At 46.0% G+C, this 27,257-nt stretch overlaps 1 protein-coding gene and 1 pseudogene across 2 annotated transcripts in view; one reads left to right on the top strand and one right to left on the bottom strand.

Moving 5' to 3' along the window:
• ABCA4 (ATP binding cassette subfamily A member 4) overlaps nucleotides 1-27,257 on the top strand; it is a 133,600-nt gene that overhangs the window by 82,457 nt on the left and 23,886 nt on the right. For both annotated transcript variants that reach the window (XM_033195736.1, XM_033195735.1), the window contains exons 23-36: nucleotides 653-846; nucleotides 2,849-2,933; nucleotides 5,623-5,828; nucleotides 6,188-6,236; nucleotides 10,901-11,166; nucleotides 11,810-11,934; nucleotides 12,403-12,501; nucleotides 13,300-13,486; nucleotides 18,195-18,289; nucleotides 19,813-19,845; nucleotides 21,275-21,380; nucleotides 21,511-21,585; nucleotides 21,816-21,985; nucleotides 23,458-23,635. In XM_033195736.1, the coding sequence (XP_033051627.1) occupies nucleotides 653-846; nucleotides 2,849-2,933; nucleotides 5,623-5,828; nucleotides 6,188-6,236; nucleotides 10,901-11,166; nucleotides 11,810-11,934; nucleotides 12,403-12,501; nucleotides 13,300-13,486; nucleotides 18,195-18,289; nucleotides 19,813-19,845; nucleotides 21,275-21,380; nucleotides 21,511-21,585; nucleotides 21,816-21,985; nucleotides 23,458-23,635 (1,868 nt within the window). The remainder of the gene's footprint in view (nucleotides 1-652; nucleotides 847-2,848; nucleotides 2,934-5,622; nucleotides 5,829-6,187; nucleotides 6,237-10,900; nucleotides 11,167-11,809; nucleotides 11,935-12,402; nucleotides 12,502-13,299; nucleotides 13,487-18,194; nucleotides 18,290-19,812; nucleotides 19,846-21,274; nucleotides 21,381-21,510; nucleotides 21,586-21,815; nucleotides 21,986-23,457; nucleotides 23,636-27,257) is intronic.
• Nucleotides 1,422-3,273, bottom strand: LOC117074372 (annotated as a pseudogene).

Raw genomic sequence — 27,257 nt, forward strand, 5'->3', positions numbered from 1 at the left:
GTGTGATCTCCACTCACTGCAAGCTCCGCCTCGCAGGTTCACACCATTCTCCTGCCTCAGCCTCCCGAGTAGCTGGGACTACAGGCGCCTGCCACCATGCCCAGCTAATGGTTTTTGTATTTTTAGTAGAGATGGGGTTTCACCATGTGAGCCAGGATGGTCTTGATCTCCTGACCTCAGATGATCCGCCCATCTCGGCCTCCCAAAGTGCTGGGATTACAGGCGTGAGCCACGGCATCTGGCCTGCTGTTTCCTTTTAATGACATCTCCAGTTAGGGAGAGTATGCACGTGTGTGTTCTTTATGAAGATTATACATGCAAAGCTTAATGATCCAGAAAATGCACGTATGAAACTCACTCGATGCTGACCATAATACACAAGCCCCTAATATGGAGATTTATTTGAATCACGTCCTATGCTGGATGCAGAGACACTGTGTGTGGCAATGCCTTACAGTATGTAGGATGCTATGAAATGTTAGTTATGATTGTCCTAATATCCTGGAATTTGCTGCTGAACTAGTTCCCTTGGATGTTTTTTAGTTAATTCCTGATTTTTGCAACTATGTAGCCAGGAAATTGCTGTACACCCTTTACCAACCACACCTAACCCAGGGCAGGGTTGGTGATTGCCCTGGCTCCTACCTTGCAGGCAGAACCATCATCATGTCAACTCACCATATGGACGAGGCCGACCTCCTTGGGGATCGCATTGCCATCATTGCCCAGGGAAGGCTCTACTGCTCAGGCACCCCGCTTTTCCTGAAGAACTGCTTTGGCACAGGCTTGTACTTAACCTTGGTGCGCAAGATGAAAAGCATCCAGAGCCAAAGGAAAGGCAGTGAGGTAGGTGTCTGCCCAGGGAAGGCCCCTGGCCTGGGTGAGAAGGAGCACACAGCACGGGGCTGTCACTCCAGACCTGGCTCCTCACACAGGCTCTTGTCATCAGAATCAGTGTCTTTGTTCTGGGACCATTTGCAGAAGATTTCGATGAACATATTCTGAAGCCTCCTCCTACAGAGATGCTTTAGCCAAAATGAAACAACTAGCTTTAATTGGTCTGCAATTATTACATGCCAGATTACACACCAGGATCTCAAGCTTCAGATGTGGTTTGGTGCAACATAGAAGTGAGCGTCTTATTTTGTAAGGTTAGGCTGTTTTAAGAGCAATTGGTTAAGCTTCATTCTTTTTTCATTTCAACATTCCTATTCCCTAATTAAACCTGAATTTCAGTGGTAAGTGAAGGGTAAGAGGAGACCTCCTTGGGTGCTATAACACAAAAATGATGAAGCCAAAACATACCAACCAACGGAGACCACTTCAGCACATCTGGAGACCCAGTTTTATGTCTGTGCTGCCAAGTGGACAAAACTGTGTCATCCTAGGCAAATTATTTAATTCCTCCATATTTTTTTTCCAGTCCAGAGGTCTTTTTTTTTTTTTTTCAACACCTATTATGCCATGAATTCATAGGGAATAGGTGCCAGCAGCTCAGGCTCCTTCCCACTGGTTCTCACAAAGTGTGCTTCTCTAGGTGGAGCAGGCTGGTGCTTCAGTTGAACCCAGGTACCTTTCTCTTTGGCTTCTTTCTTTTTCTGATCATTTTCCTTCACGCGTTTCAGGAAGCCATCTCAGCTCTTAGAGTGCTTAATGTGCTCAATACGCACATTAATTCTCTTGGCAAGAAGCTTGCCCTTAACTTGTTTGTTTACAACAATGCCAACAGCATGCTGGGTAACATTGTAGACTCTCCCAGTTTTGCCATGGTAACATTTGTGGGGCATTCCTTTTTTTTTTTTTTTTTTTTTGAGGCGGAGTCTCGCTCTGTCGCCGGGACTGGAATGCAGTGGCCAGATCTCAGCTCACTGCAAGCTCCGCCTCCCGGGTTTATACCATTCTCCTGCCTCAGCCTCCCGAGTAGCTGGGACTACAGGCGCCCGCCACCTTGCCCGACTAGTTTTTTTTGTATTTTTAGTAGAGATGGGGTTTCACCGTGTTAGCCAGGATGGTCTCGATCTCCTGACCTCGTGATCTGCCCGTCTCGGCCTCCCAAAGTGCTGGGATTACAGGCTTGAGCCACCGCGCCCGGCCGGGGCATTCCTTTTTGAACAGTACCCATTCCCTTGATGTCTACGATATCACCTTTCTTATAGATTCGCATATACGTGGCCAAAGGAACAACTCCATGTTTTCTAAAAGGCCTAGAGAACATGTATTGGGTGCCTCTCCTCTTTTGCTTTGTGTTCATCATTTTGGCGAATTACTGGAAGATGGCAGTTCTGGCTGAAAGACCCTCCTTATTTTTTTTTATTTTTTTTTTCTTCCTCACATGGAAAATGAAGCTGATGACCTCTGCTTCTGCTTCTTAGGGATGTGAAGATAAATTAGATAAAGTATTATAAATGTGCCCTGGGCTTCTTAAGAACAGGCATCGCTCACATTCAAATGGTCACAATTATGATATGGCAGCATTATTTATGCCTCTGGTTTAAGTGTCTGGCTGCTGCTAGGGTTTCCTGTTTCCATCCACAGGGAGGGAGGCGCAGAATGTCTCCCACAGGCAGAACCTACAGCTTCCACATAATTGAAGACAAGCCAAAGGTACCCTTGGAGGTTCTGCTGCTCTCTGTGCGTGACTCACACACTCTAGGATAAAATCAAGTGACTACACCCTCAGAATGCTCAGATGAATTAACAGATTAAACAGTGAAGAAAAAAATGTGTTGACTACACTTGGCAGTGAGAAATAAATAAAGCAGGCAGTGACAGCAGCCGGCATCAGGGAGAGGCTGTCACTGAAGGGATGTGCATCTTGTCAGTCATCCCGTCCATCTGTCTGTTGCAGGGGACCTGCAGCTGCGTGTCTAAGAGTTTCTCCACCACTTGTCCAGCCCACGTCAATGACCTAACTCCAGAACAAGTCCTGGATGGTAAGGACTGGACGGGCCATACTTGGGTTCCTGTCTGGCAGCCATCTCCCACTATTGCTGGGTGTGTCCTGTTGTGATGCATTTTAATGGGAGCAAAGAGAACACTGTGTACTTCTCAAGGTCACGCAGTTGTTCTTTCGCTTTGAGCTTCTTTCTCCTCGTCCACCTTCCTTCATTCCCAAAGGGATTTTAAAAGTCATGCACCTAAGGGCCCTCTCCCTTTAATTAGGAATCCACTCTGCTCTTACCCTTAGTAAGCCTTCATTCCTGGGGTCTCCCTGCCCTGGCTCCAGGCCACATTCATTAGTCTGGGGAGAGCTTCTTCTACATGTGTGCCATGGCGCCCTCTAGTGGAAGCATGGTGATGCACGGCTCTTCCAGTGAACTTGTGGAGTCAGATTGCATGTGTGGATGGCAAGTCTGGAAATAGCATACACTCCTGTTACACTCCTGATTCTCCCCTCAGCTTCCCAACTTCCCAGTGATTCTCCCTTTAATTAGGATGCACTGAAGCTCTCAGGGGTGCCCCCATCTCCAGGGAGCTGCAGTAGAGAGGCTATCCCCTCTCTATGTGAGAGAACATGTGAGAAGCAGATTCCCACACAGGAGCAAAACTAAACTTATGTACTGATACAAGTTAATGAATGGGGAAAGTATCTGCTTATCAAAGAAAAAGCAAATTTTTCTATTTAGCACAAACTTTTTCTAAATGTTAAGAATTTACTAACTGAAGTCTGGTGAAGCAAGAGAACCTGACAATATTTGTGTCGTCCGATCATTACAACTGGAGGGAACATGCCCAGAGAGCCATCGTCATGGTTCATGCAACTGCCTTCTCTTTACACTGAGAGACCCTGTGATGAACAGCAAACATCTTTTTAGGATGACACTTCTGGGTCTTCCTCCTAGCCTGCCTTCCTGTGGGTATCTATCTCCCCATTCTCTGAATCTTGGTCAAGAAGTTTGTATTTGTTTTAAATTAATACTAATATGTTAAGTTACTGTGATTTGCCAAAATTGGGTTGGAAACAAAGCCTCAGTGGCTGAATGATCCTTTTTTTTTTTCAATTACTTTATTTCTAAACAAAGATTTTCTTTGTATAGAATCGAGATGCCGTGAATGGTGGGAAATGCAGTCCATAGTTATGCCTCAAGTAAGACAGGGAAAATCATTTAATCCCCAGTTAGCTCCTTGAAAGTCTTTTCACTCAAACACACCCACACACCACACACACACTCATGGACCTCCCTCCCAGATGCCCAAAGCCCTGCTGACCTATAGAGCTACTTCTGGAAAGGCTGACACATGCCTAAGACACAATTCCTGGGAATCCAGCGGCTTTGGGTTCAATTTCCTTCCTAAGAGAACAATGAATATGACCCCTGGAGAGCGATTAGGGCAGAGCTGCTTCCTTAACATAAAGGACTCTCCAGCCTCCGTATGAAGTCATCCCAGAGTTAAAGACAATCAAGTCCAACTTGCAGATTTGACATAAAGCAAGACTTCCAATCGAGCTAGGCAGAAGGATTTTGGTTGAAAGCTATGAAATCCCTTCATATGGATCGTTTTTTAAACAGCAATAAAAGAAAAGAACCTACTGGGTGTCCTCAACTCTGAGAGCTGCTTTCTGAGAGTTGTGTTTTGAGTGCTGGAATCCCTCTCCCTTTGACCTGCCTCTCAAGACAATGTGTGAGAGAACTCTCTCTCCAAGTGTATGCAAGTGAGGTTTTTACAGTTAGATTTTTAATTTTAAAGTAATACACACTTGCACACAAAATTCAATTCTGAATGCATACATGTGTCAGATAAACAGTTGATACCTGACACTTGTTCACAGTCCACGATACACACCCCATATCCTACCCCCTCCCCCAGCTTCTCTCCATGGCTTCTCAACCCCCCTCTGCATTTCCTGTGAGCTGAGGATTCAGTTTTGTTTGTGGAGGCAGGTGCAATCCCAAGAGAAACTGTGCAGTCTTCTGAGAAGTTAGAGCAGGCCCGGGTGTGTGATTTAGGGAAGGCACTTCTCACTCAGCTTGGTCACCGGTTCCAGGTTTGTGTCTTGGGCAAGTCCCCCATAGCTGGGGACAGACCAGAAAAATGAAAACGACTTTGACTTAGCCCTCAAGTTTTCAGTGAATGAGAATGAAAAACAACCATGACTAAGAGATTTCTTACCGAGATGATATAAATGATAACAATAGCAGCCAGCACTCACCTATGTGCCAGGTATTTCTCTAACTGCTTTGTGTAGTTTAACTCATCCGGTCCTCAAAAACAACAATGAAGTGGACACCATTATTTTCCCCTTTTCACAGATGAGGAAACTCGAGTGTGACCCACCCAATGTAACATAGCTTGAGGGGACAGAACATTTGGTTGAACAGAGGAGGAACGGGCACAGGAAAGTTGCATGACCCCACCCCCCCTGCCTCGCCCTCAGGTTGCACAGCTAGCTAGTAGGGGGGACTTTGCTTCCATTTCCCTCTGCCTCTCAATGGTGATCTCAGGGCCAACTAAGCTAAAAACAGACTTGATGGAGCATCAGTCCTCTGAAAGAGTCACTGCCGAGATACAAAATGCCTCTTCCTCAAAGGGGAGGTGGAGAGAAGTAGGAAACCTGGGTAACCTCACCATCTTCCAGGTTCTGGAAAACAGAGCTGGCATCAGTCTTTTTTCTTGTCCTAGGGGATGTAAATGAGCTGATGGATGTAGTTCTCCACCATGTTCCAGAGGCAAAGCTGGTGGAGTGCATTGGTCAAGAACTTATCTTCCTTCTTCCAAATAAGAATTTCAAGCACAGAGCGTATGCTAGCCTTTTCAGAGAGCTGGAGGAAACGCTGGCTGACCTTGGTCTCAGCAGTTTTGGAATTTCTGACACTCCCCTGGAAGAGGTAAAGTAGAGATTCCAGCTGGTTTCTGTCAAGTGCCAGAAGTGGCGGTTCTTTGAAAAAAGTCTAACGTTAGAGCAAAGTTGTATAAAAGCAAAAAGCCATCATTCCCCACCCAAGCATAGCAACTATCTTTATTTTTGGCATACTTCCCCCTTCTTTGTATGCATACATATTTTATGTAGTTGTGGTTACTGTGTGCTTACGTTTTTGTATTTATAGAAGACAATGTTCTTAGATAAAGAGTCATAATGGATTTTCTTCCCATTATGAAGCAATACCCAACAAAACAGAGCTTGGGTTAGATTTTTCTGAGAGTAGGAATGACTAAATAAAATTCTCTCTTTTTTTCTTCTTGACAGATTTTTCTGAAGGTCACGGAGGATTCTGATTCAGGACCTCTGTTTGCGGGTATGGTGCTGGAGACTGTGGCTTGTCCCTTCCTCGCCCCCCTCCCAAGTTCTATCTTGAAAATCTAAGGGGCTGGGTGCGGTGGCTTGTGCCTGTAATCTCAGCAATTTGAGAGGCTGATGCAGATGGATCACCTGAGTTCGAGACCAGCCTGGCCAACATGGTGAAACCCCATCTCTACTAAAAATACAAAAGTTAGCCAGGCATGGTGGCACGCACCTGTAATTCCAGCTACTCAGGACGCTGAGACAGGAAAATCGCTTGAACCTGGGAGGCAGAGGTTGCAGTGACCAGAGATTGTGCCACTGCACTGCAGCCTGGGTGACAAGAGCAAAATCCGTCTCAAAAAAATGTCTAAGGAAAAAGTCATGAAACAACAAAGAAGGCAAATACTCCTCCATAGTATCTGACTCCCCAGTAGTAGGCACTTTGCATCCTAGATGGCTTTGAGTGACAAAGGAATAACAGACTGAGTTAGGTCTGGGTGGGGACACTTTGGATGAATGAGGATTCTTATGGAGGTCAGTTTGGTAGCTCCATCCCTCAGCTTCTCATGCCGGATCCCCAGTCCCTTGTTCCTGCCACATCATTGTCCTCATCTCCTCCTGTCATTTCCAGCAGGCCTCTGATCCATCCCTGTCTGCATGAGTGACAGCTGGCAGAGTCCTTAGTGTTTATTAAACACAACTCAGATGCCAGTCTCTTGGCCCCTTTGAGATCAACATAAAATCATTTTGAACCCTTATTTAGTGGTCTATGGGCTTTGAAAACAATGGGGACCAAAATTCCTGTGGATTCTAGAAGTCTCCCTTCTACATGTGTCAGCCTGGGCACCAACTAGCTCCTTCCATAAACTTTTACCAAACCCACAGCCACACAAAGCATCTGTGAGTGTAGCAGAGTTTACGGGAGAGGGTGGAGGGTGGGGAGATAGACATGTGACAGGGTTACCTGCCACACAAACAGAAACTACTTCTGATAGAACACTAGGCATCCATCCACACTGTAAAATCCTCCCCTGGTACAGGCAAAGCTTTGCAGCGATTTTCCTTTGCTGCCCCTAGGTTCCTAACACCTCCTAAACCACGAGTTACCTCCTTCTTCTCAGTGTGGCATATTTCAATGTTTTCCTGTTGGAGTGTTTCCTCTTTATGGGGATTCTGGAATCAGCTCTTAGGATAACTTGGTTTTCATCTTTCTTCATAAGTGAGCCCAAACATCTATCTACTATGCCTAGAACTACCAATGGACACATATACCAGCCCAGATAGGCTTCAGCCCATCCCAGTACGTCACGTGGTGGCCAAAAGTGTAGTCATCCTGGCAGAGTGGAGGTGGAGCAGGAAGCAGTTCTTTCCAGGGGGCAGGAGCAGTTTACCACGTAGCCCAAGTTTCTTTCAAGCTCTGCTGACACAGAAGTTGAATAATCTCAGCTCACCCAAAGTCAAAGACTTATATTAACCAAGACCAGAATGAAAATATGCTAATTTATATCAGAAGCTTTGCTGGATTCAAGAGTTAGGACCTTTTACCTGTACCGAATATTCCTTCTTGATAAACAGGCCCTCTCAGAATAAATTACACATCAGAGGACTGTTTAGTCAGCATAAGCGTAGAACAGGATATTCCAAAGATACAGTCAAGGGGAGTGGGTAAGAGTGTAGCTTCTGGAGTGAGGCCGACCAAACATCAAACCTGAGCTTCATAATTTGCAAACTTACTGGCTTTGGGTAAGTACTCAGCCTCTTTGTACTTGTTTCCCCATCTGCAAAATGGAGATAATAATAGCATCTACTTATAGCATTGTTGAGAGGATTAAATGAGTTGATGCTTGCCAAGTTATAAAACAGTATATGATCTCTGATTAAAAATTAGCAACTCTAGACTCAAGGTTTACAAACCATCTTTTACCTCAAAGCACTTAACATCCATTGTCTTGTTTGATTATCACTGTAATCTCATGAAGCAGGTCGGGCAGGGCTCTGCCACATCTGGGGGAACTGAGCTCACAGAGTTTGGAGGGTTTGCCTAAAGTCACCCAGGCCGCTGGGTCTCACTCTCTGGTCTTGGCTCTCAAATCTGGGATGCTCAATGCCACACTCTCAGCCACTTTTCAGATGGCTAAGTACATTTATTTTGAATTAACTCAGTCTTAGAGGATGTCATTTTCTGACCTTGTCTCCAGAGTTTAAAGGAACCTGTAGCTGTGCATTGGGGTCACACATTGCGTGGCATGGAGAGGGTCTGTGGCTGACTGCCACGGTTACTACTTGAGACCATCATTACAGCAGTTACTACTGTTACTGCCTGAGAACATCATTACAAGACTAAATGAAGGGATGAACATAGAAATGATAACAAAAAACCAAAGTAACTATTTTAAGGAAAGGCTAGCATCGGGAAGAAGAGAAGAAGAAAAGGGCTTCCTGCTTCTACTGAGTAAAGGCAGCCCCCTAAGCTTCTGCAGCCCTTCGTTATTTATTGGGTAACAAGAGCGAGGAGCAGGAGGTAACGATTGGTCAGCTACTTAATTGATCACAGGTTCATATTGTTACTGACAGGTTTCAATTATGCCTAATCATAAGAAACATTTGTGCAGCCTCCAACAAAGGTCAATGCCTCTTCTGAAGGGTGGCTCACAGTCAGTAACTAGAAAGCAGCGGATAACCAGGGACAAACTGGTGATTCTGAATAGGCCTGGAACCCTTAGCTCTGGCCATGTCAGTGGGCTCCAGTCAGGATGGAGCCTTCAGGGAGAGATCAAAGCTCAGAGGTGTGAGATGATATCAGCCAGCAAAAAGGAGGGGCAGCAGGGATCCTCCCAGAGGGAGGGCCAGCCATAGCAGACATCAAATCTGAGCCCAGATCAGGAGAAGGAGCCGGCAGAACTGGGGCTCTGGCACCAAGAACCTGCAGAACTTCGCCCCTCTGAGTGCAGGTGCCAGGGCTGGGGCTGCCACCCGGCCTTCGCATTCCCAGGCCTGGCACATCATAGGTAAATGTAGTTAAAAGGATGACTGAGCTGACCCAATTCCCTTTACAACTGTCCTTGTCCCGGGGGGGTTGAGGAGGGTTAAGAAAGCAGCTAGGGACCAACGAACAGTCCTCTAGGCTTTCCGTGTCCAGCAATAGTTGTTTGGCAAATGAGCATTAATCAGTGACTATAAACTATAGCTTCAACATAACCGACAGTTTGCAATGGTTCCTAGAGCATGTGCCCATGTGTTATCTCCTTTAATTTTCAAAACAATCCTGTGAAATGTTCCTTTTTTTTTTTTTTTTTTTGAGATAGGGTTTCGCTCTGTCACCCAGGCTGGAGTACAGTGTCCCGATCATAGCTCACTGCAGCCTTGACCTCCTGGGCCAAGGGGTCCTCCCACCTCCACCTCCCAAGTAGCTGGGACGACAGGCCCACACCACCGTGCCTGGCTAATTCCTTTTTTAATTGTGGAGACAGGGTCTCCCTATGTTGTACAGGCTGATCAAAAACTCCTGGGCTCAAGCAATCCTCCCGGCTTGGCCTCCCAAAGTGCTGGGACTACAGGCATGAGCCACCATGCCTAACCTCACTTTCATTTTACAGATGAGGAGTCTGAGAAAACTCAGATTTAGGCAGACTGAGTCACTTCCCCGAATTTATGTATCTTGTAAGAATCCATATTCAAACCTCAGTCCCCTAACTCTTAGTTCATTAATTTTTCTACCACTTCTCAGTATTCTCTAAGAATTCGGAAAGAACCACATTGACTCTGATTTTTCATTTGTTTAAGTGCACAGGTAATAGGTGAATGTATTTTGTTGTTTAAAACTTCATATAATACACAAAAGGCTAAAGTCTCGCTTTTCACTTCCTCCTCCCTTTCTAGCCAACTCTGCCTCCCCAGGGAGAGCTTCTGCTGGCAGTCGGCGGGCATTCTTTCAGAGTTTTACAGTTACGTGTGTGTGTACATAAGATGTCAGTTTTTCTTTGTGCACGATACATGAATTTTAAACATAAATGTGAATGTATTACACATATTGACCTGCACCTTAGTTTTTTTGTGTGTTTGTTTTGTTTTGTGCTGTGCTGTTTGAGAGGGAGTCTTGCTCTGTTACCCAGGCTGGAGTGCAGTGGTGCAATCTGGGCTCATGTAACCTCTGCCTCCTGGGTTCAAGTGATTCTCCTGCCTCAGCCTCCTGAGTAGCTGGGATTACAGGTGCCTGCCACCATGCCTGGCTAATTTTTGTATTTTTGTAGAGAGGGGCTTTCACTATGTAGGTCAAGTTGGTCTCGAACTCCTGACCTCAAATGATGCACCCGCCTCAGCCTCCCAAACTGCTGGGATTACAGGTATGAGCCACCATGCCCAGCCAGTTTTGTTTTTTTTTTATTAACCAAGTTACATATTTTAAACCTCTCCATGTCAATGCTTTTAGAGTTATTTTGTTCTCTTTAATGTTAATAGAGAATTTTAAGGCAATTTCAGGTGAATCTATACAATTTCTCTGTATAAGTAATTTACACTGGAAAGTAGACTTTTATAAAGATGATTAAGCTACCAGCCTGGTATTTCATTGCTGACTTAAATGAAGAGAAAAACCAATGCTGTAAGGGAAAAAAATGGCATTAGAGATCCAGACCTTATAGGCATCTTCCAAATTATTAATTCAACCTCCCAAAACAGGTGGCGCTCAGCAGAAAAGAGAAAACGTCAACCCCGGACACCCCTGCTTGGGTCCCAGAGAGAAGGCCAGGCAGACACCCCAGGACTCCAATGTCTGCTCCCCTGGGGCTCCAGCTGCTCACCCAGAGGGCCAGCCTCCCCCAGAGCCAGAGTGCCCAGGCCCGCAGCTCAACACAGGGGCACAGCTGGTCCTCCAGCACGTGCAGGCGCTGCTGGTCAAGCGATTCCAACACACCATCCGCAGTCACAAGGACTTCCTGGCACAGGTACTGTTGTTGGTTGGTGTTCAGCTGAGCTCAGTGGCTCCCCTCCCAGCCTTCCCCTCCTCTCCTGAGTGTTCCTGCACACATGGGTTCTAATTCAGCGAGGAGCACCCTCTTTAGATTCTGCCGGCTTTGTTTCCCACTTTCCAAACCCTTATTTTGATTCTTGGTAACATGAATCTTCTTTGTAAATTGGACCTCCCTTAGCAAAGAAAATAGAATAATAGTGAAAATGTTAATATTGTTTTTATTTTTACGATGAGGGGTAAAGTCACGTTTTCATTCATTGTTGCAGTGACCCTACATATCAAAGTCATTGTCCTCTTTTTTCCTTTAATGTTTTTTTAATTTAGAAAAGAAGCTCTGGTTCAAAGAACAGCGAGTCATATGACTCGCTCTTTGAACTGCCCTTCGACGTCTGGCTGAACACTGGGCTGCATTCAGATTCTTCAGTGGCCACCAGAACATTCTGTTTTCTTCTGCACATCTTAGCTTTGCACACCCTGCCTATTATGTTCTCCCAGAAGCCCAACCCTCTCCACCAGAGGCTGATTAGGAGGCTGCAGGATAAATGTTTAAAAGAATGCACAAGTGCGTGACATCTCCATGCCACAGTCATGTTTATTCCACGTCTATTCTCCCACAGATCGTGCTCCCAGCCACTTTTGTGTTTTTGGCTCTGATGCTTTCTATGATTATCCCTCCTTTTGGCGAATACCCTGCCTTGACCCTTCACCCCTGGATGTATGGGCAGCAGTACACCTTCTTCAGGTGCGGAGACTTGGAGTCACCATTCTCCTCCGTGGGTTTGGGGCGCCTGGGTCACACACTGCTTGAAAGGGCCCTGACCTTCCCACTTCACTGGGACCTTCACCAATGAGGGAGGGGTCTTGGGGCTCCCTGCAAAAAGGAACTTAATGTATCTGCCTCTGCTTGGAAAGGTGATCCCAGTGGACAGGCAGGCAGGACTGCTTGGGAAGGACGAGCGGGGAAAGGAATGCAAAGCTTGGGTGAGCGGGTTGAAGCGCCATCTTTTTGAGGCATAGGTGACATGCCATCAGACCACTGTGAGTGTTTGGGCAGCGTACCACACTCCCAGGAGAGCTAGCGCCATCCCAAGGCAGCATTCAGTGCCTCCAATACATACCTGACACACAGCAGCTATCCAGTAAAGGCTCTGAGTTGCATGTTGTTGGCACATGTCTGCTCTGTCCCAGTCACATGTCTCACTCTATCTAGCATGGATGAGCCGGGCAGTGAGCAGCTCACGGTACTTGCAGACGTCCTCCTGAATAAGCCAGGCTTTGGCAACCGCTGCCTGAAGGAAGGGTGGCTTTCGTAAGTCCCTACGCGCCCCTGTCCTAACAAGACTAGCTCCCCTGGGAGGACCCGACAGTGGGGTTCAGGATGGCAGGCGTTGGGGAGACCCCACTCAATCCTGCTCCTCTGGTCACTTCCATATCTCTGACCAGCACCCCCCCGCCCGACCTCTCCTTCCATATTTGTGTGCGGGGGCATTCACGGCCTCCTAGGAAGCCCCCGCATCACTGGACAGCTCTATATTTCTCAGCGGAGAAGTTCTATGTTGAGTTGACAGATGATTCCCCATAACTTATTTGAAAGGCTTCTGAGCAGGGAGGGAGGGAAATGGGGTTATGCTATTGTGTAATTGGACCTTGAATGGCATGAGTGACATAGTGGCCAGTACCCCATGATTGTTCTGAGTCTGGAGAAGGGAGTTAGCGAGGGCCGTTGACATCCACCAGGAATCCTAAAAGTTCAATATAATTTTAACTTTTCTCACTCAGTCTTTTTCAAAACTGTTAATAAGGACAAAAATAGACTAATTTCAAATTCCTCTTTTGGTTACTGTGTCTCTCAACAGCTAGAGCTGCTAGGAGAAAAAAGGGAGATGAACAGTCCACAAGCTAGAGATGTTTATTCCCCCGCCCCACACCTAGTCAGTTAACAAAACCCTAGTTTTGATATTGCTTGAACAGAAACCAGCCTCCAAGAGGATAAGAAAGGACCTGGGTCTAAAGAGGAGGAGGAAAGGGTTGGGTACTATTTCTTATGCCTAGGGATTTGTCATCAACTTTGGGGCTGATTGTGGAATATTTTCTTGTCTTCCATGAGGGAGTACCCTTGTAGCAATTCAACACCCTGGAAGACTCCTTCTGTGTCCCCAAACATCACCCAGCTGTTCCAGAAGCAGAAATGGACAGAGGCCAACCCTTCGCCGTCCTGCAGGTGCAGCACCAGGGAGAAGCTCACCATGCTGCCAGAGTGCCCCGAGGGCGCTGGGGGCCTCCCGCCCCCCCAGGTACCTGACCCCCCAACAACAGGGCCCCGGGTCTGCCTGCCACATGGGGACTAGGAGGAGTCCCTGGTATCTCCTGAGTCTCTCGCAAACTAACATTTCAAACTGGCAGTTGAGTAGGGGACTAAACCAAACTCCCTACACCCTCTTGGGAGGGGCTCCCCACAGGGCACTGTGGCTGCCACCTGGAGGAAGCCACTCACCAAAAGCTTCATTTTCCACCAGATACTTCCCATGCAATCTAGGAGAAAAATGTGTTTAAGCACTAAAAAATTATACGAGTCATATGTGCTCATTATATGAAAATTAGAAAACACAGGTAAGTCAGAAGGAAAAAATCATCACTTGGATATAATCACCAATAATGTTTGGTTTGCAGCCACCCAAACATATTATATTCAAAATATTGTCTTGAAATCTGATTTACTGCATAACTTACTATGAACATGCATCCATGTCAATAAATAGAATCTACATCATTTTTAATATCTGTATATTATCCCATTGTTCAAATTTCCTTTTTTTTTTTTTTTTTGGAAACAGAGTCTCGCTCTGTCACCCAGGTTGGAGTGCAGTGGTGCAATCTCGGCTCACTGCAACCTCTGCCTCCCAGGTTCAATTCTTGTGCCTCAGCCCCCCGAGTAGCTGGGATTACAGCCATGCACCATCATGCCTGGCTAATTTTTTTGGTAGTTTTAGTAGAGACAGGGTTTTACCATGTTGGCCAGGCTGGTCTTGAACTCCTGGCTTCAAGTGATCTGCCCACCTCTGCCTCCCAGAGTGCTAGGATTACAAGCGTGAGCCACTGCACCTGGCCTAAATTTACTTTAAATTAACTGATCTCCCATTATTGGCCACTTAGGTTTTTTAGTTTTCACCATTATAAGCAATGCTATAATGTACATTCAAATGCAAATGTATTTACACACTTATTAACAGTCTTAATTAAGAACCTCTCCATATGCTGTCTCTCTAACATCTGCAGGTATGTACACAAATACATGTACAACCAGCATCTGTCTTTTGCAGGGACATTAGTGATCTTGGCTCTGAGCAGCACCCTGTCCTGGGAGTTCTAAAGTCCAGAACAGATTACAGTGAGCATCTCCTGGGGGATTTAGAGACATTGAAGAAGGTTGTGTCCCTGGTTGATAATGGGCTTCCCAGTTGACTTGCCAGGGCTGGGCCTTAGACGGCCCTGTCCAGTGATTTGTCAATGAATAAACAGTTCCCAAAGAGGCTGTGAGTATGGTGGGACAGCACAGGTACGGGACATGGAGAGCCCCAGGTGGGCGACTTGACCTCGCTGAACCTTAATTTTATCACCTGTGAATTGGGACTAACTGCTTATTTCATAGTATTATTGTGAGGATTTAATGAAATCATGTGGGCAAGGAATTATTTAGAATTAGATTCAACTCAAGTGATGACAACCCCAAACTAACAGTGGATAAAACAAGGCACAACTTGTTCCTCACTCATCTAAAAGTCTACATGGGCGGTGCATGATGTTCTGTTCTGTTTCTCCTCCACACTAAGCGGCCTCAGCCCCATCAGCCAATGTGGCAGGAGCTGTCTTCCAGGCAGCGGAATGGAAGAAGGATGAAGCAAAACAGAGGGCAGAGTGTGCACATGTGCTATGTTTAGGGAAGGTTTTCTGAAGCTCCCACATAGCACTTCCACTTACAGACCCAAGAAAAAAGCCTGTGGCTAAGGCAGCAGGGAGGAGCAAATAATGGGAGCAACTAGATTTTGCCACCGGACCTATCACAATCTGGCTTATAAATGGTGTTATACCAAGAACACCCAATCCCTGCTCTTTTTATATTCTAAAGCATGTATCTTTATATTTCTTAAGCAATATATTCTCTCTTGGAATCACAGCTCATTCGCTGCATCATAGGGATTCCAAAAGAAGGACCCGAGGAGCTTGTCTCAGTCGTCTGTGCCCCAAGAGGAAGCTTTGCTTGTTTGCTTTGCTGTCAGTGCTCAGGGCCCCTGTGGCTGCCTCCACTCAAAACCCTCCAGCCTCAGGACGTCACGGCTGTGATATTGTACCCTGAGCTCTTGGCCAGGGCGAGGGAGGGGAGGCCAAGCCTACCTACACGGTGTTTCCTTTCCTAAACGAATCCTTACTTCCACGCTGTCTGTCCAGCTTAGAAACTTATTTTCAGTAGTGTTGGTCCTTGGTCCCTGGACAAAATGTAACAGCCAAAGTTCTGAAAAAGCCAAAGTTCCTGCTGCAATTTTCTTTCACTTTTGCATTCTCTCACTATTATACATGCCTTCCTTTGGAGCAAAACTGAATGCCACGCATATGCACAGAAGCAGCACACGCTCTCTCTCTCTCTCTTTCTCTCTCTGTCACTCTTTCTTTTTCTGTCTCTCTCACTCTCTCTCTCTTACTCTTTCTCTCTCAATCTCTCTCTCACTGTATCTCTCATTCTCTCTCAATCTTTCTCTCTCTCTCTTTCTCACACACACTCACAAACTCACACTCTTATTCACATCTGCTTACCCTAGCCACTCAAACACAGTCCTTATTCAGCCTGGAAGAAGTCCAGAGGGTGTGGGCCTGATTCAGAGGCAATCAGTTGTTCTCATCTGGGAAGTGGGGCAATGTGGTTGTCTCTGGGGACCCTCCCTGCTCTAACATTCTTTGAATGTGGTGGGTCCAGAGGTGGAAGCACTCTGTCTCTGACTTCTAGAATATGTGGAAATAGGGTTACACAAATATTTTATTGGGCAGAATTTTTATAAAACAATTTATCGTAAGCTATCCCAGCCAGCAGCAATTGTTCCAACCTGGATTCCACCAGGGGAACTTGGCAGGTCTTCTAAGTGCCATTTTCAACTTGAGAAGCAGGTGACTGAGTGAAAAGAGCAGCGAGGAGACAGAGGCAGATTCAGTGCCTAGGCCCTGGGCCACCCACCTGCAAGTTTGCAGCCCAGTCAATGCAAGTCAGCTAACTGTTCTGAGCCTCAGTTTCTCTGTCTGTAAATTAAGTTAAAAATTCTTCTCTCAAAGGGTGTCAGGATGAAGTGAGATCATGTATATAGGGCATTTAACATAGTGGCCAACACACAGGGAGCATTCGGTATGCCAGCTCTCCTCCTGGCAGGAGAGAAAGAAACAAGGTGAAAAGAGTGAATTAAAGACGAAGCAAGTTGGCCGGGCGCGGTGGCTCAAGCCTGTAATCCCAGCACTTTGGGAGGCCGAGACGGGCGGATCACGAGGTCAGGAGATCGAGACCATCCTGGCTAACACGGTGAAACCCTGTCTCTACTAAAAAATACAAAAAACTAGCCGGGCGAGGTGGCGGGCGTCTGTAGTCCTACCTACTCAGGAGGCTGAGGCAGGAGAATGGCGTAAACCCGGGAGGCGGAGCTTGCAGTGAGCCAAAATCATGCCACTGCACTGCACTCCAGCCTGGGCGACAGAGCAAGACTCCGTCTCAAAAAAAAAAAAAAAAAAGAGGCAAGTCAAATGGGAAAACAGGGGAGGAGACAGAAAGTGTATAAAAAGGAAAGAATGGTGCGCAATAACGGCCGTGTAATGCCACCAAAATCCCCTCAACTACTTCTGGGCAGCACCCTTGACAGAGTGAATGCTTTTACCCAGGGTCACGACTGACCTGTGAAGTTGGCTAATAAGAGAAACTAAGTGCGATGTGTTCCCAGAGGTGCAGTAATATTGCCATCTGGTGGACAAACCCATGCACCTTTGAGTTTTCCAAAATCTTTCGATGTACTAGCTTCCAGTCCTAGATGTATTTTGAAAGTGATTTGTAAATTGTAAGGCACTATTGAAATTCTTTCATTAATGTCACAAATCGACTGTGTCAACTGTATGCCATGCACTATTCTGGGTGCTGGGGACACAACAGCTCACAAATCAGGCAAAGTCCCTGCTCTCACCAAAATGATATCGTACGGGGGATGACAGATACAAATACATAAACAGATCCATCAGGAGGAAATTCTCAGATGGAGATGAGAGCTATAAAGATAACACAACAGTCTGTGACAATATAGAGTGACTGGAAACAGGAACATTTCTCCGAGGAATAGAATTTGGACTGAGAGCAAGCCATGAGAGGGTCAGGTAGAGTTCCCAGGCAGAATGAACAGCCAAGCACAAAGCTGCACCAGGAGAGAGAGGTGCTCGCTGAGAGACAGGAAGGGGAGTGTGGCAGGTGAGCTCAGAGAGGGGCAGGGCCACACACATCGGCCACATGGGACTTGGTAGTGAGTCGAGATTTGATCCCAGGGTTTATTGGAGTGGATAAGTAAGCAAGGTGACTGAGGTGCTCGAGTTTATATTTTTATAGCTCAAGCTGGCTGCTGGGTGGAAAACGGAAGTCGGCAGACAAAGGACAGAATCAGGCAGACCAGTGTGAAAGTTTCTCTAGTGGTCTAGGTGGTGGCTTGGGTAGGGTGGCAGTATTGGAGCTGGAGAAACGCAGATGGATTGGAGATTTATTTTGGAGTGATGCCATCCTATCTTGTCAATGGATTGGAGAAAAAAAGAGGCATCAAAGATGAGTTACACATCGTTGACGTGAGAACGAGGGAGATGCCAGTACTTTATTTAGTATTTTCACAGCAGCTGAATCCATAAACAATTTTTGGAGGAGAACAAGCAGTTTCACAAACTGCTTGTAAGTCCTCAGGTTCCAAGGTAATTAATGTGGGTGTCTCATTACCTCAGAGAACACAGCGCAGCACGGAAATTCTACAAGACCTGACGGACAGGAACGTCTCTGACTTCTTGGTAAAAACGTATCCTGCTCTTATAAGAAGCAGGTAAGAAGAAATCCTTTTATGCTTTTTATCCTGGCTCCCTGTAGAAGATATTGACTAGGGACAGAAGATAATTTTCTCTCACAATTTATCTATGATCAGGGCAGTGGATTTTTTTCTTTTTTATCTAATTCGAGCACCTCATTCAACATAAAAAAGCAATTGAGGTACATACAAGTAAAATGTAACTGAAGATTAATTCTTTTTGTTTGTTTGTTTGTTTTTACGTTTAGGGCAAGCAGTCTTAAATTTTAACCCACATATTATTAAAAGTTGTATCAGAAGACCATAGAAGTTATTAAAAAATGTAGCCACATATTTTAACTAGTTAAAAGAGAGAGTAAAAATTTGGAGGGAGGTGGAGGAGTATAGGGGAAAAGGTAGAGGAAAAAGAGAAAAAAAGTAAGAGGCAAAAAAGAGAAAGGAAAAAGATAGGGTGGAAAATAGGCAGCGGGATAGTATCTGAATCCAGCACAGGCCAGGGCGAGCCAGGTCAGCTGCAGCTGTCATATTCTAACTGTGAATTATCTGTTATCACTGCCCTTTGAGATGCCAATGAACTTGTCAACAAGTATCTAGCTCTCTCGGCTCTCCAGCTGTCCTTATCAGCCCCACCCGGAATGGAACAGCTTTGGGAGCCCCTATCAGAACAAGCAGCTTGACAGGGGCACGCCATGCCAGGAGAGAGGATCCTAAGGAAGTGTGGTCCAGTCCGCACAGACTCTGGAACTTTAAGATAAAACCTCCTGTCTAACTTTAATAGAACTTTCTGTTGCTTCACCTGCCAGAGCCCTGAACGAGGGATAAATTGACTTAATTAGAACACGCTGCAGATGGTGAAAGCACTTAGCAAAATAAAGAACGCCATCCAAGCCCCAAAATAAAAGCAGAGTAAAGAGAATGCAATAAACAGTAACCATCCCAAACTTAGTTCTCAGCAGCAAATCTGCAGTATGAAATTTTGGGTTTTGTGCGTGTATACTGAAAGGTTGATGACAATGACAGTTCATGGGATTGAGCTCTGGGGTCCAGAGTTGGCATCTGTTCATTTCCCATTTTGTCATTTTACCCTTGATTCGCTGAATGTCAGTGCCTTCACTTTGGGCTGTGGAGTGAGTCAGAACTCCCCCAAGGTGTGCAGGTGGTTGTTAGAGTCTCATTTGTGCAGGGTGGAAGACAGGAGGCTGCAGCCTTCATTCCACACTGACATGGTCGTTGCCATGTGTTCTGGGTCCAGATCAGGCATACTGACTTGACGTATGACCTGACCACAGGACCACTCAGAAAGTCCAGCATGTGTGATATGGTTTGGAGAGCCAGTGGTGGAAATCACAGGTCCTTTCTCTGCATGTGTATTCAGGCAATGTCCCAGGGCTGGGCAGCTTCCACATTGCTTGGATATCAGAAAATGCAATTGCCCCCTGAAGACTGACACTTCAGTCTTCAAAATGAATGTTTGGGAAGGAAAAGTTAACAGCACTGCTGTACTTGTGGTATTCATTATATTATTTTATTTTGGCTTTCAGCTTAAAGAGCAAATTCTGGGTCAATGAACAGAGGTAAGAAACTACTTTTATTGGAATTAAAATCTCAGCTTGATTCGTTGTTGAAATAATTGCACACTTTTAAAAGGCACACCTCACAGCCTTATTGAGGGGCTGTTCAGTATGTGCTCAGGAAGTCACAAGACACGTCCTGAAGAATATGTGTCTAAGGACATCCCAGACTCAGAAGACACTCAGTGCTGTCTCTTCTTGGAGGATATAAGTGGGGGTGTCGTTCCCTGATGAGGCATTTCAGAGCATTCTCACCCCAGAAAAGCTTCTAAAACCTCCAAGTATGTAACAGTTTATAATACTCCAACAAGAGAGCCTTGTAGCCTAAACCCAGGACACTCCTTGGCCTATTCCTTTTAAGCTTCAGGGAGTGTGGGCCAGCCCCAGACCCACCCCATTCCTGAGGCATCCTGGAGGTTGAAATGGTTCCAGAGGTTTGGAGCCTCGTCAAGGGGGACTCTAGGAGCCTGCTGCCTCCCAGCCTCCCTCAGGAACTGCACCTCCAGAACAGGTGCGGGGCTGACGTGGATGTGCTTTCCTGGGCAGACTCTAGACTGTACACATGAAATCTGGCTTTCAGGATTGCTCTCCAGACGGACCTGTGGGGCCTCAGCTGAGACAGAAAGTAGGAGTGAGGCAGTGATTCAAGGCCCTGAGAAAGAGTTCCTCCTCTGCTTTGTGTGACCAGCTAATTCATTCTGTTCTGTTGAGTTTAGCTTTTGCCCTGCATTTGAAGGGTTTCAGGCCAGGGAGTGATGCACTCAGATTAGTGTTTCTGCACAGTCACTTCAAACTTGCAGGGCAGTATGGGAGATGGATCCCAGGGCCAGTGAAGAAGCAGAGCACAAGTCCAGGCAGGAGAGGCTAAGGGCCTCCCTGAACAGGGGTGAGGCACAGAAGCCCCGAGAGATAGGAATGACAGGATGAAGATGGGTGCTGTGCTGCTAGAAGTAGCTGCAAAGCGCAGAGGTGGCACAGAAAAGGAGTGCTTGGCTGGGGTGGGAGGAGATGACATGTGAAAGAGGACCTGGAGTTGGCTGAATGCTCCCAAAAGAGAAAGGTGCCAAGGGGAGCTAGCAATCCTGCAAAGGCAGAGACACACAGGCAGTCTGGGCCACGAGGAACTCTGGAAGTGACTCGATAGTCCAGAATAGGCCACTCCAGGGAAGGGCTGAGGAAGGATGAAGTTGGAGAGGGGCACAGACAAGACGCAGAATGGCCTCAGAGGCCAGGATGAGGGTCTGGACTCCTTCATGGAGGCAGCAGCGGTGGGAAAAGAGTTAAAAGTTGGTTTGTAAAATGGAGCCATGTTGCTTGCTGGTTCAGGCAATTCCCCTGAAAGTCCACGTTTCCCTACAAAACCCGAGAGAGCTACTACTAGTAGGCATGAAGTTCGTGGCGCTGGTCTGAGGATTTCTCGTTCCCTCGCCAGGTATGGAGGAATTTCCATCGGAGGAAAGCTCCCAGTCGTGCCTGTCACTGGGGAAGCGCTCGTTGGGTTTTTAAGCGACCTTGGCCGGATCATGAATGTGAGCGGGGTATGTAAACAGACTGGAGATTTGAGTAGGATTTTTGACTTGCTTAATTACCATGAACTACAAACTCTCATGAGTGATAACAGGAAAAAAAACAAAAACCCTCTTGTTTGTTTGTTTACATGGTTTTTAGGGCCCTATCACTAGAGAGGCCTCTAAAGAAATACCTGATTTCCTTCAACATCTAGAAACTGAAGACAACATTAAGGTACTTGACCTGTGTGTAATCTGCTCTGGAGCTGAAAATTCACCTGAGCTGGTTATTTAATTTGTACTTTCCCACCTTCATGGAATTCCATCCCTCCTCCTGCTGAAATCTAGCAAGGAATGCCTTCCAGCTACCAAACCCTTCCAGCTTCTCACATTTCCTTTCCTTCGCTGATTTCTTCTTTAACTAGCGGTTAGTGAAATGTCTCAGATGTCCTCTCCACCCTCTAGGTGTGGTTTAATAACAAAGGCTGGCATGCCCTGGTCAGCTTCCTCAACGTGGCCCACAATGCCATCTTACGGGCCAGCCTGCCCAAGGACAGGAACCCCGAGGAGTATGGGATCACCGTCATTAGCCAACCCCTGAACCTGACCAAGGAGCAGCTCTCAGAGATTACAGTGTAAGCCACCACGGCCCCATCCTCACCACTTTCTTGTCACCTTCTCCACTCTTTCAACATCCCAAGAGAATTCTCACCACTGTGAAGTGCTGGTTTGGATGGTCATGCTGTTCAGTCAGGCACGTATGAACACATGACTTTCAAATAAGTGCCTCACGCCTCACGCACCACACCTCTTGGTCATTCTTTCTCCCCCACATTTGTGTAGAAAGTAAGTTTACATTTGGTTCCATTCCCTTTTGGCTCTTGATAGCAAGTTTCTGCTGGAGCTTATACAATTATTATCTTTGCTATATGCAAAGCAGCTGCCAGGAACTGGCAAAGTTCAGTAAACCTTTCAGCTCCTTCAGAGTAATTATCTTAGATTCCAGGAATTTCCTCAGAAGAGCATACTTTGGAGATGTCGACAGAGTTTTGCTACTCTCACGCTGAGGCTCTTCTTGCAGTTTCAGCCAGTGGAGACAGTGATCTTGTGCGTTTTGTACTATGTTCACTCTATTTGAGGCCTACATGGAGGAGGGGTTGGTAGGAGCGCCTTTGTTGGTGCAAACTTCTGCAAGGTTGTGGAGTCCTGATTTTACTATCCTAGCACATGCTGAGTGCCAGTGAACATGCCCAGGGTCATCCACTAAAACTTGGGCCTTGGCTCCTTGGTGTCTTCCTCTGGACACCCTAGGGCCCTAGACTGTCCTCTGTTAATTCTCACTCAGCCACACTTTCGTGTGTCTCCTTCCAGTCATTTGTTCTAAGCTTACTACGTGTATGGATGATATGATCTGTAGTTTTATCAGGGCAGTGGCTACCACATAGGATACCTTTGTGGAAATTAGTAAAAGTGCTCTTTTCTGTAGGTGGACACTGTCCCACACCAGGGGTTATGGCTTGTACATAAAGTTCAGGCTGGCTTTAGCCCCAACTTATCCCTTAGCCAGATGCCTTCTATTCAGTTGAGGAAAGGATAAATAGAACCAAGCCCCTGTACAACTTACCTGCCCTCTTTTCACTTAAATTTACATTATGAACATTTCCTTGTGTTACGATGTACTTCTTGAAAATGTGATTTAACAAGATGATTATTAACAAAAGATAAATCTCACAGACCATATGTCTGTCAACATAGAAAATTCAAGAGACTCTATAGACAGATTATTAGAGCTAATAAGAGCATTGCAGTACATAAGATTAATATAAACATATATTTCTATACACCATAAAAATAATTAGAGAATATAATAAAAAGAAAGGTTGTCTAGAAATATTCACATGAAACAGAAAGGCAACCCACAAATACCCATTTAACCTTGGTCCATATGGACAGTTTAGAGGAGTGACAGCTTCAGGGTAGAGAAGGGGAACCTGGGGGCCACCCCTGAGTGGGCATAAGGCCTTCCCAAAGCCTGACTTTGTATCTTCTCCTCCTTCTGCTCCTTCCTCTTCATCGCCTTCTCCCTGTGTCTCTGGACCTGCTGCAGGCTGACCACTTCAGTGGATGCTGTGGTTGCCATCTGCGTGATTTTCTCCATGTCCTTCGTCCCAGCCAGCTTTGTCCTTTATTTGATCCAGGAGCGGGTGAACAAATCCAAGCACCTCCAGTTTATCAGTGGAGTGAGCCCCACCACCTACTGGGTGACCAACTTCCTCTGGGACATTGTAAGTGTCAGTTTATAGCGCCTCCCTCCCCTCCGTGGGCCCAAGTTGGAGCTTGTGTGTGCTCTGAAGGACCAGACCGAGTGGGGAGGGGTTCTCACGGTGCCAGGGCTGCTGAAAAGCACTGGGCCAAGGGCCTTGTGTATCTGCTGTCCCTTGACATCTTCTTAGAAAGGCATGGAACTAGGAGCCCAAAGCTAGGAAAGGCTGTGGGGTGCAGCTTAACAACTGGTGGATGGGGGCTTTCTGTGTCCTGCACCAAGGGGCCTCTGGCCCGTCAAATAATCGCTGCACTGCAGGCATGAGCCTGGCCTTCCTGGAATCAGTCTGGCTCTGAGAAGGTAATACGAAGGGGTCTTTCACCCCAAATCCCCTTCTCAAATCCTGCCCCACCTTCAAAAGGGTAATGGTAAAACTTCCCCTGTGGTAGGGTTACCAGGTAAATACAGGACACCCAGTAAAATTTATTTTCAGATGATGAATAATTTGTAGTATAAGCATACCCTACTTCAAATATTGCACAGGACATATTTACACTAAAAACAAAACAAAACAAAGCAAAACGAAAAAAATGGTTGTTTATCTGAAACTCACATTTCACTAGGCATCCTAGATTTTAATTTGCCAAATTTGGCAACCCCAGCCAGTGGTCAAAGTAATCAGACCTTCACTATATCAGGTTAACCACCACTACAGTGAAAAATGAAGAAACAGTATTTATCAAATCAATAGCACACTATTGCCTTTCTTACAACCAAGGTTGGTGGGGGTAGGGAGGGGTCAGGATAGGGTACCTTATTACAGGTTGCAGGGTCAAAGGAATTGGTAGTAAAGACCTAGTTATAATGTAGCAGGGATCATTATGACATCAACCCCAGTCTATTCTAGGTGTCTTGAGTAGTGAAATCTTAACATTTTAAGACCAACATGAGCCTCCACTTCATGTGATGATAAGATATACCAACTGATGGAGACCAATACCAATGACCTTCTCTTCCATGGCTTTTAAAAATGATGGTGAATATTAGAATTCCTGAAGATATGATTTCTGTCTCACTCAGCTTAGTAAGCAGCTCTCACTTAACAATACAAAACCAGAAATTATCAGTAGCAACTAAATTATTTCCTATCTCTTCTGCCTACACAAGGAGACACTCATAAATGCATGGGGAGGAGGTCAGAACCTGAAAGCCTCTGTTTGGATAAGAGCATCAGTTGCAGGTGCCACCCTGGCCCTGTGTTTCTAATATAAAAGGAGCTAGGCCCACCAGCACTGAAAAGATGCTTAGAAAAGTGCTGGGGCTTTTAATTTTACTTTTTTTTTTAAAAGATGAGAAATAGAATTTACACAGTTGGGGCTGGCCCACGTGTGTGTTGTGTGTGCGTGCACGTGTGCTTCCAGGGATCTCTGAGCCTTTGGAGAGAGATGTAGCTAGGATAGGGTGGACATCTGAGGTGCGAGGTGATACTAGCTGGCAGGGCAATGAAGGGGTAGAAGACGGCAGGTACCATGTTAGCAGGCTTTCTGGTGCTCCAGAATTTTAAAGCTGGCCTGGAATCTGACCTCTGTGATCTATCATTTTGGAACTTAGTACCACCACTAGCCAGTGGCAAAAAAGTTGAATGAAGGAACAAACAATGATTGCTTCTGTCATTCACTTAGCACATATATGATGTTTTAAATTCTTGTATGTGTCGTCTATTTTTCTTTCCCTTAAAATTTTGAAACAGTTACAGACTTACGGAAAAGTCACAAGTACAGTTCAAACCTTTTTTTTCTGAGTCATTTGAAAGTCACTTCTCAAGAAGATGCCCCTTCTCCTTTGTTTCTCTCTTCCTGTCTCTCTCTCTCTCGCACCCCTCAGCACCTCCGATGTGTACTTCCTAGAAATGAGGACACACCCCATACAACCACCACACAAACTGTCAACATGAGGAAACCAGCTCTGATGTGTCACCACCACCTAATCCTCACACCCCACTCCTTTTTCGCCCATTGTCCCAGTGATGTCTCTCAGAGAAAAGGATCTAGCTCAGAATCATGCGTGGCATTTGATTGTGCTGTTTCTTTAGTCTTGTTCAGCCTGGAAGAGTTCCACAGTCTTTCATGAACACGCATGGTATTGACACTGTTGAGGATTGCAGGCTGGTTATGTTGCAGAATGTCCCTTGGTCTGAGCTTGTCTGAGGTTTCCTCTTGCCCGGGTTGAGGGTGTACTTCTTGGCAGCAGTATCACCGAGCAGATGCTGTGTTCTCACTGCATCCTATCAGGTAGCTTCTGATTTCCATTTGTTCTGTTACTGATGATGTGCAATTCGCTCACTTTAAGAAGGTGTCTGCTGAGCTTCTTCACTGTAAAACTACTCTTTTCCCCTCTATAATAAATACAAATTTCCGGTAGAGGCACTTCAAAGATATATAAATATCCTATTCATTATACAACTTTCCATTTATTCATCCATGTATTTATCTCTGTATGCAGTCATGGTTCCTGTGTTAATCAATGGACTATGATCTGAGACTATCATTGTTTATTTTGATATTCACATTATCCCCAGTGTGGTCATTGGGGGCCCCTTGAAGCTGGCTTCTGTATTGTCTTGACTCAGGTCCTCATTCCCCTAGAGCTCCTCCGTGCTCAATGGCACAGCAAGATATTCCAGGCTCATCCTTCCATTATCCCCACCCCTACCCTCTCCCCAAGAAGCCCTGGTTCCTGCCAGTGGGAAGTGGCCCTCAGAAACCAAGATCTGTGTGCTAGATATATTCATTGCCTCTGGAGCACCATTGGTCCCAGGCCTTCTCAGTGATAGAACTAGGGAAGGTATGGATGTACACACACAGGTATGCACACACCTCTATCTGTAGTTCTCTATCTACCTACACATTGAACACTATGAGCTCACCAAAACCAACTCCACAGGGCTCGTTCTAGTTTTTTATCTTTCCACATCTGTAACTCCCTTCAACAGTGAGACACTGGCTTCTCTTACTCCCAACTCATTTATCTACTGGAGCTATACACCTGAACATCAACAGGGCTCAACTCTGCCACCATCCCTTCCCAATGTGGATGCCGTCCTCTCCCTGCTCCAGCTGCCTCTGCTGCGTGCAGGTCCTCCTCGTTCTGCTCTGGCTCTGATACCCTGCACCAGATCAGCCTCCTATAAGAATATCTTTCTCATCCCATTGAGGCCCCCACACCCTACACCAGGTTGCCTGCTGAGGAAGCCCTTCTCTGGTTCTTGCCCTGCTCCTGACCACTGTGGCTCCTCCCCTCACCCCACTGTTGCTGTCCCCTTTCTGTGCCCAGGGTAATGGCTGTAGGACTAAATTGTTTTAAAAGGGTATCATTATTTATTTGAGTTTTGTGAAGCCAAGAACTAGGCTTTAAGTTTTTCTGAATTCTGAAGACATGCTTAGAAGAATCAACAAAACTTTGTGACCAATTAGGGAGTGAGAGACCAGGCAGAATTTTGTCATTGATCCTTTCAAAAGATACAAACTGAAGACTCCCTTGGCAGGGAGGTAGGGCGCAGGCTGGGATAGGAGGACTAGGGACAGCTTAACATATGTTTGCCAACCAAGAACTGTTTAACAAGCAAGTCGAATGAGAATCCCAGA

The sequence above is a fragment of the Trachypithecus francoisi genome, unplaced genomic scaffold (genome assembly GCF_009764315.1).
Source record: "Trachypithecus francoisi isolate TF-2019V2 unplaced genomic scaffold, Tfra_2.0 Lachesis_group5, whole genome shotgun sequence".
NCBI classification, from domain to species: Eukaryota; Metazoa; Chordata; class Mammalia; order Primates; family Cercopithecidae; genus Trachypithecus; species Trachypithecus francoisi.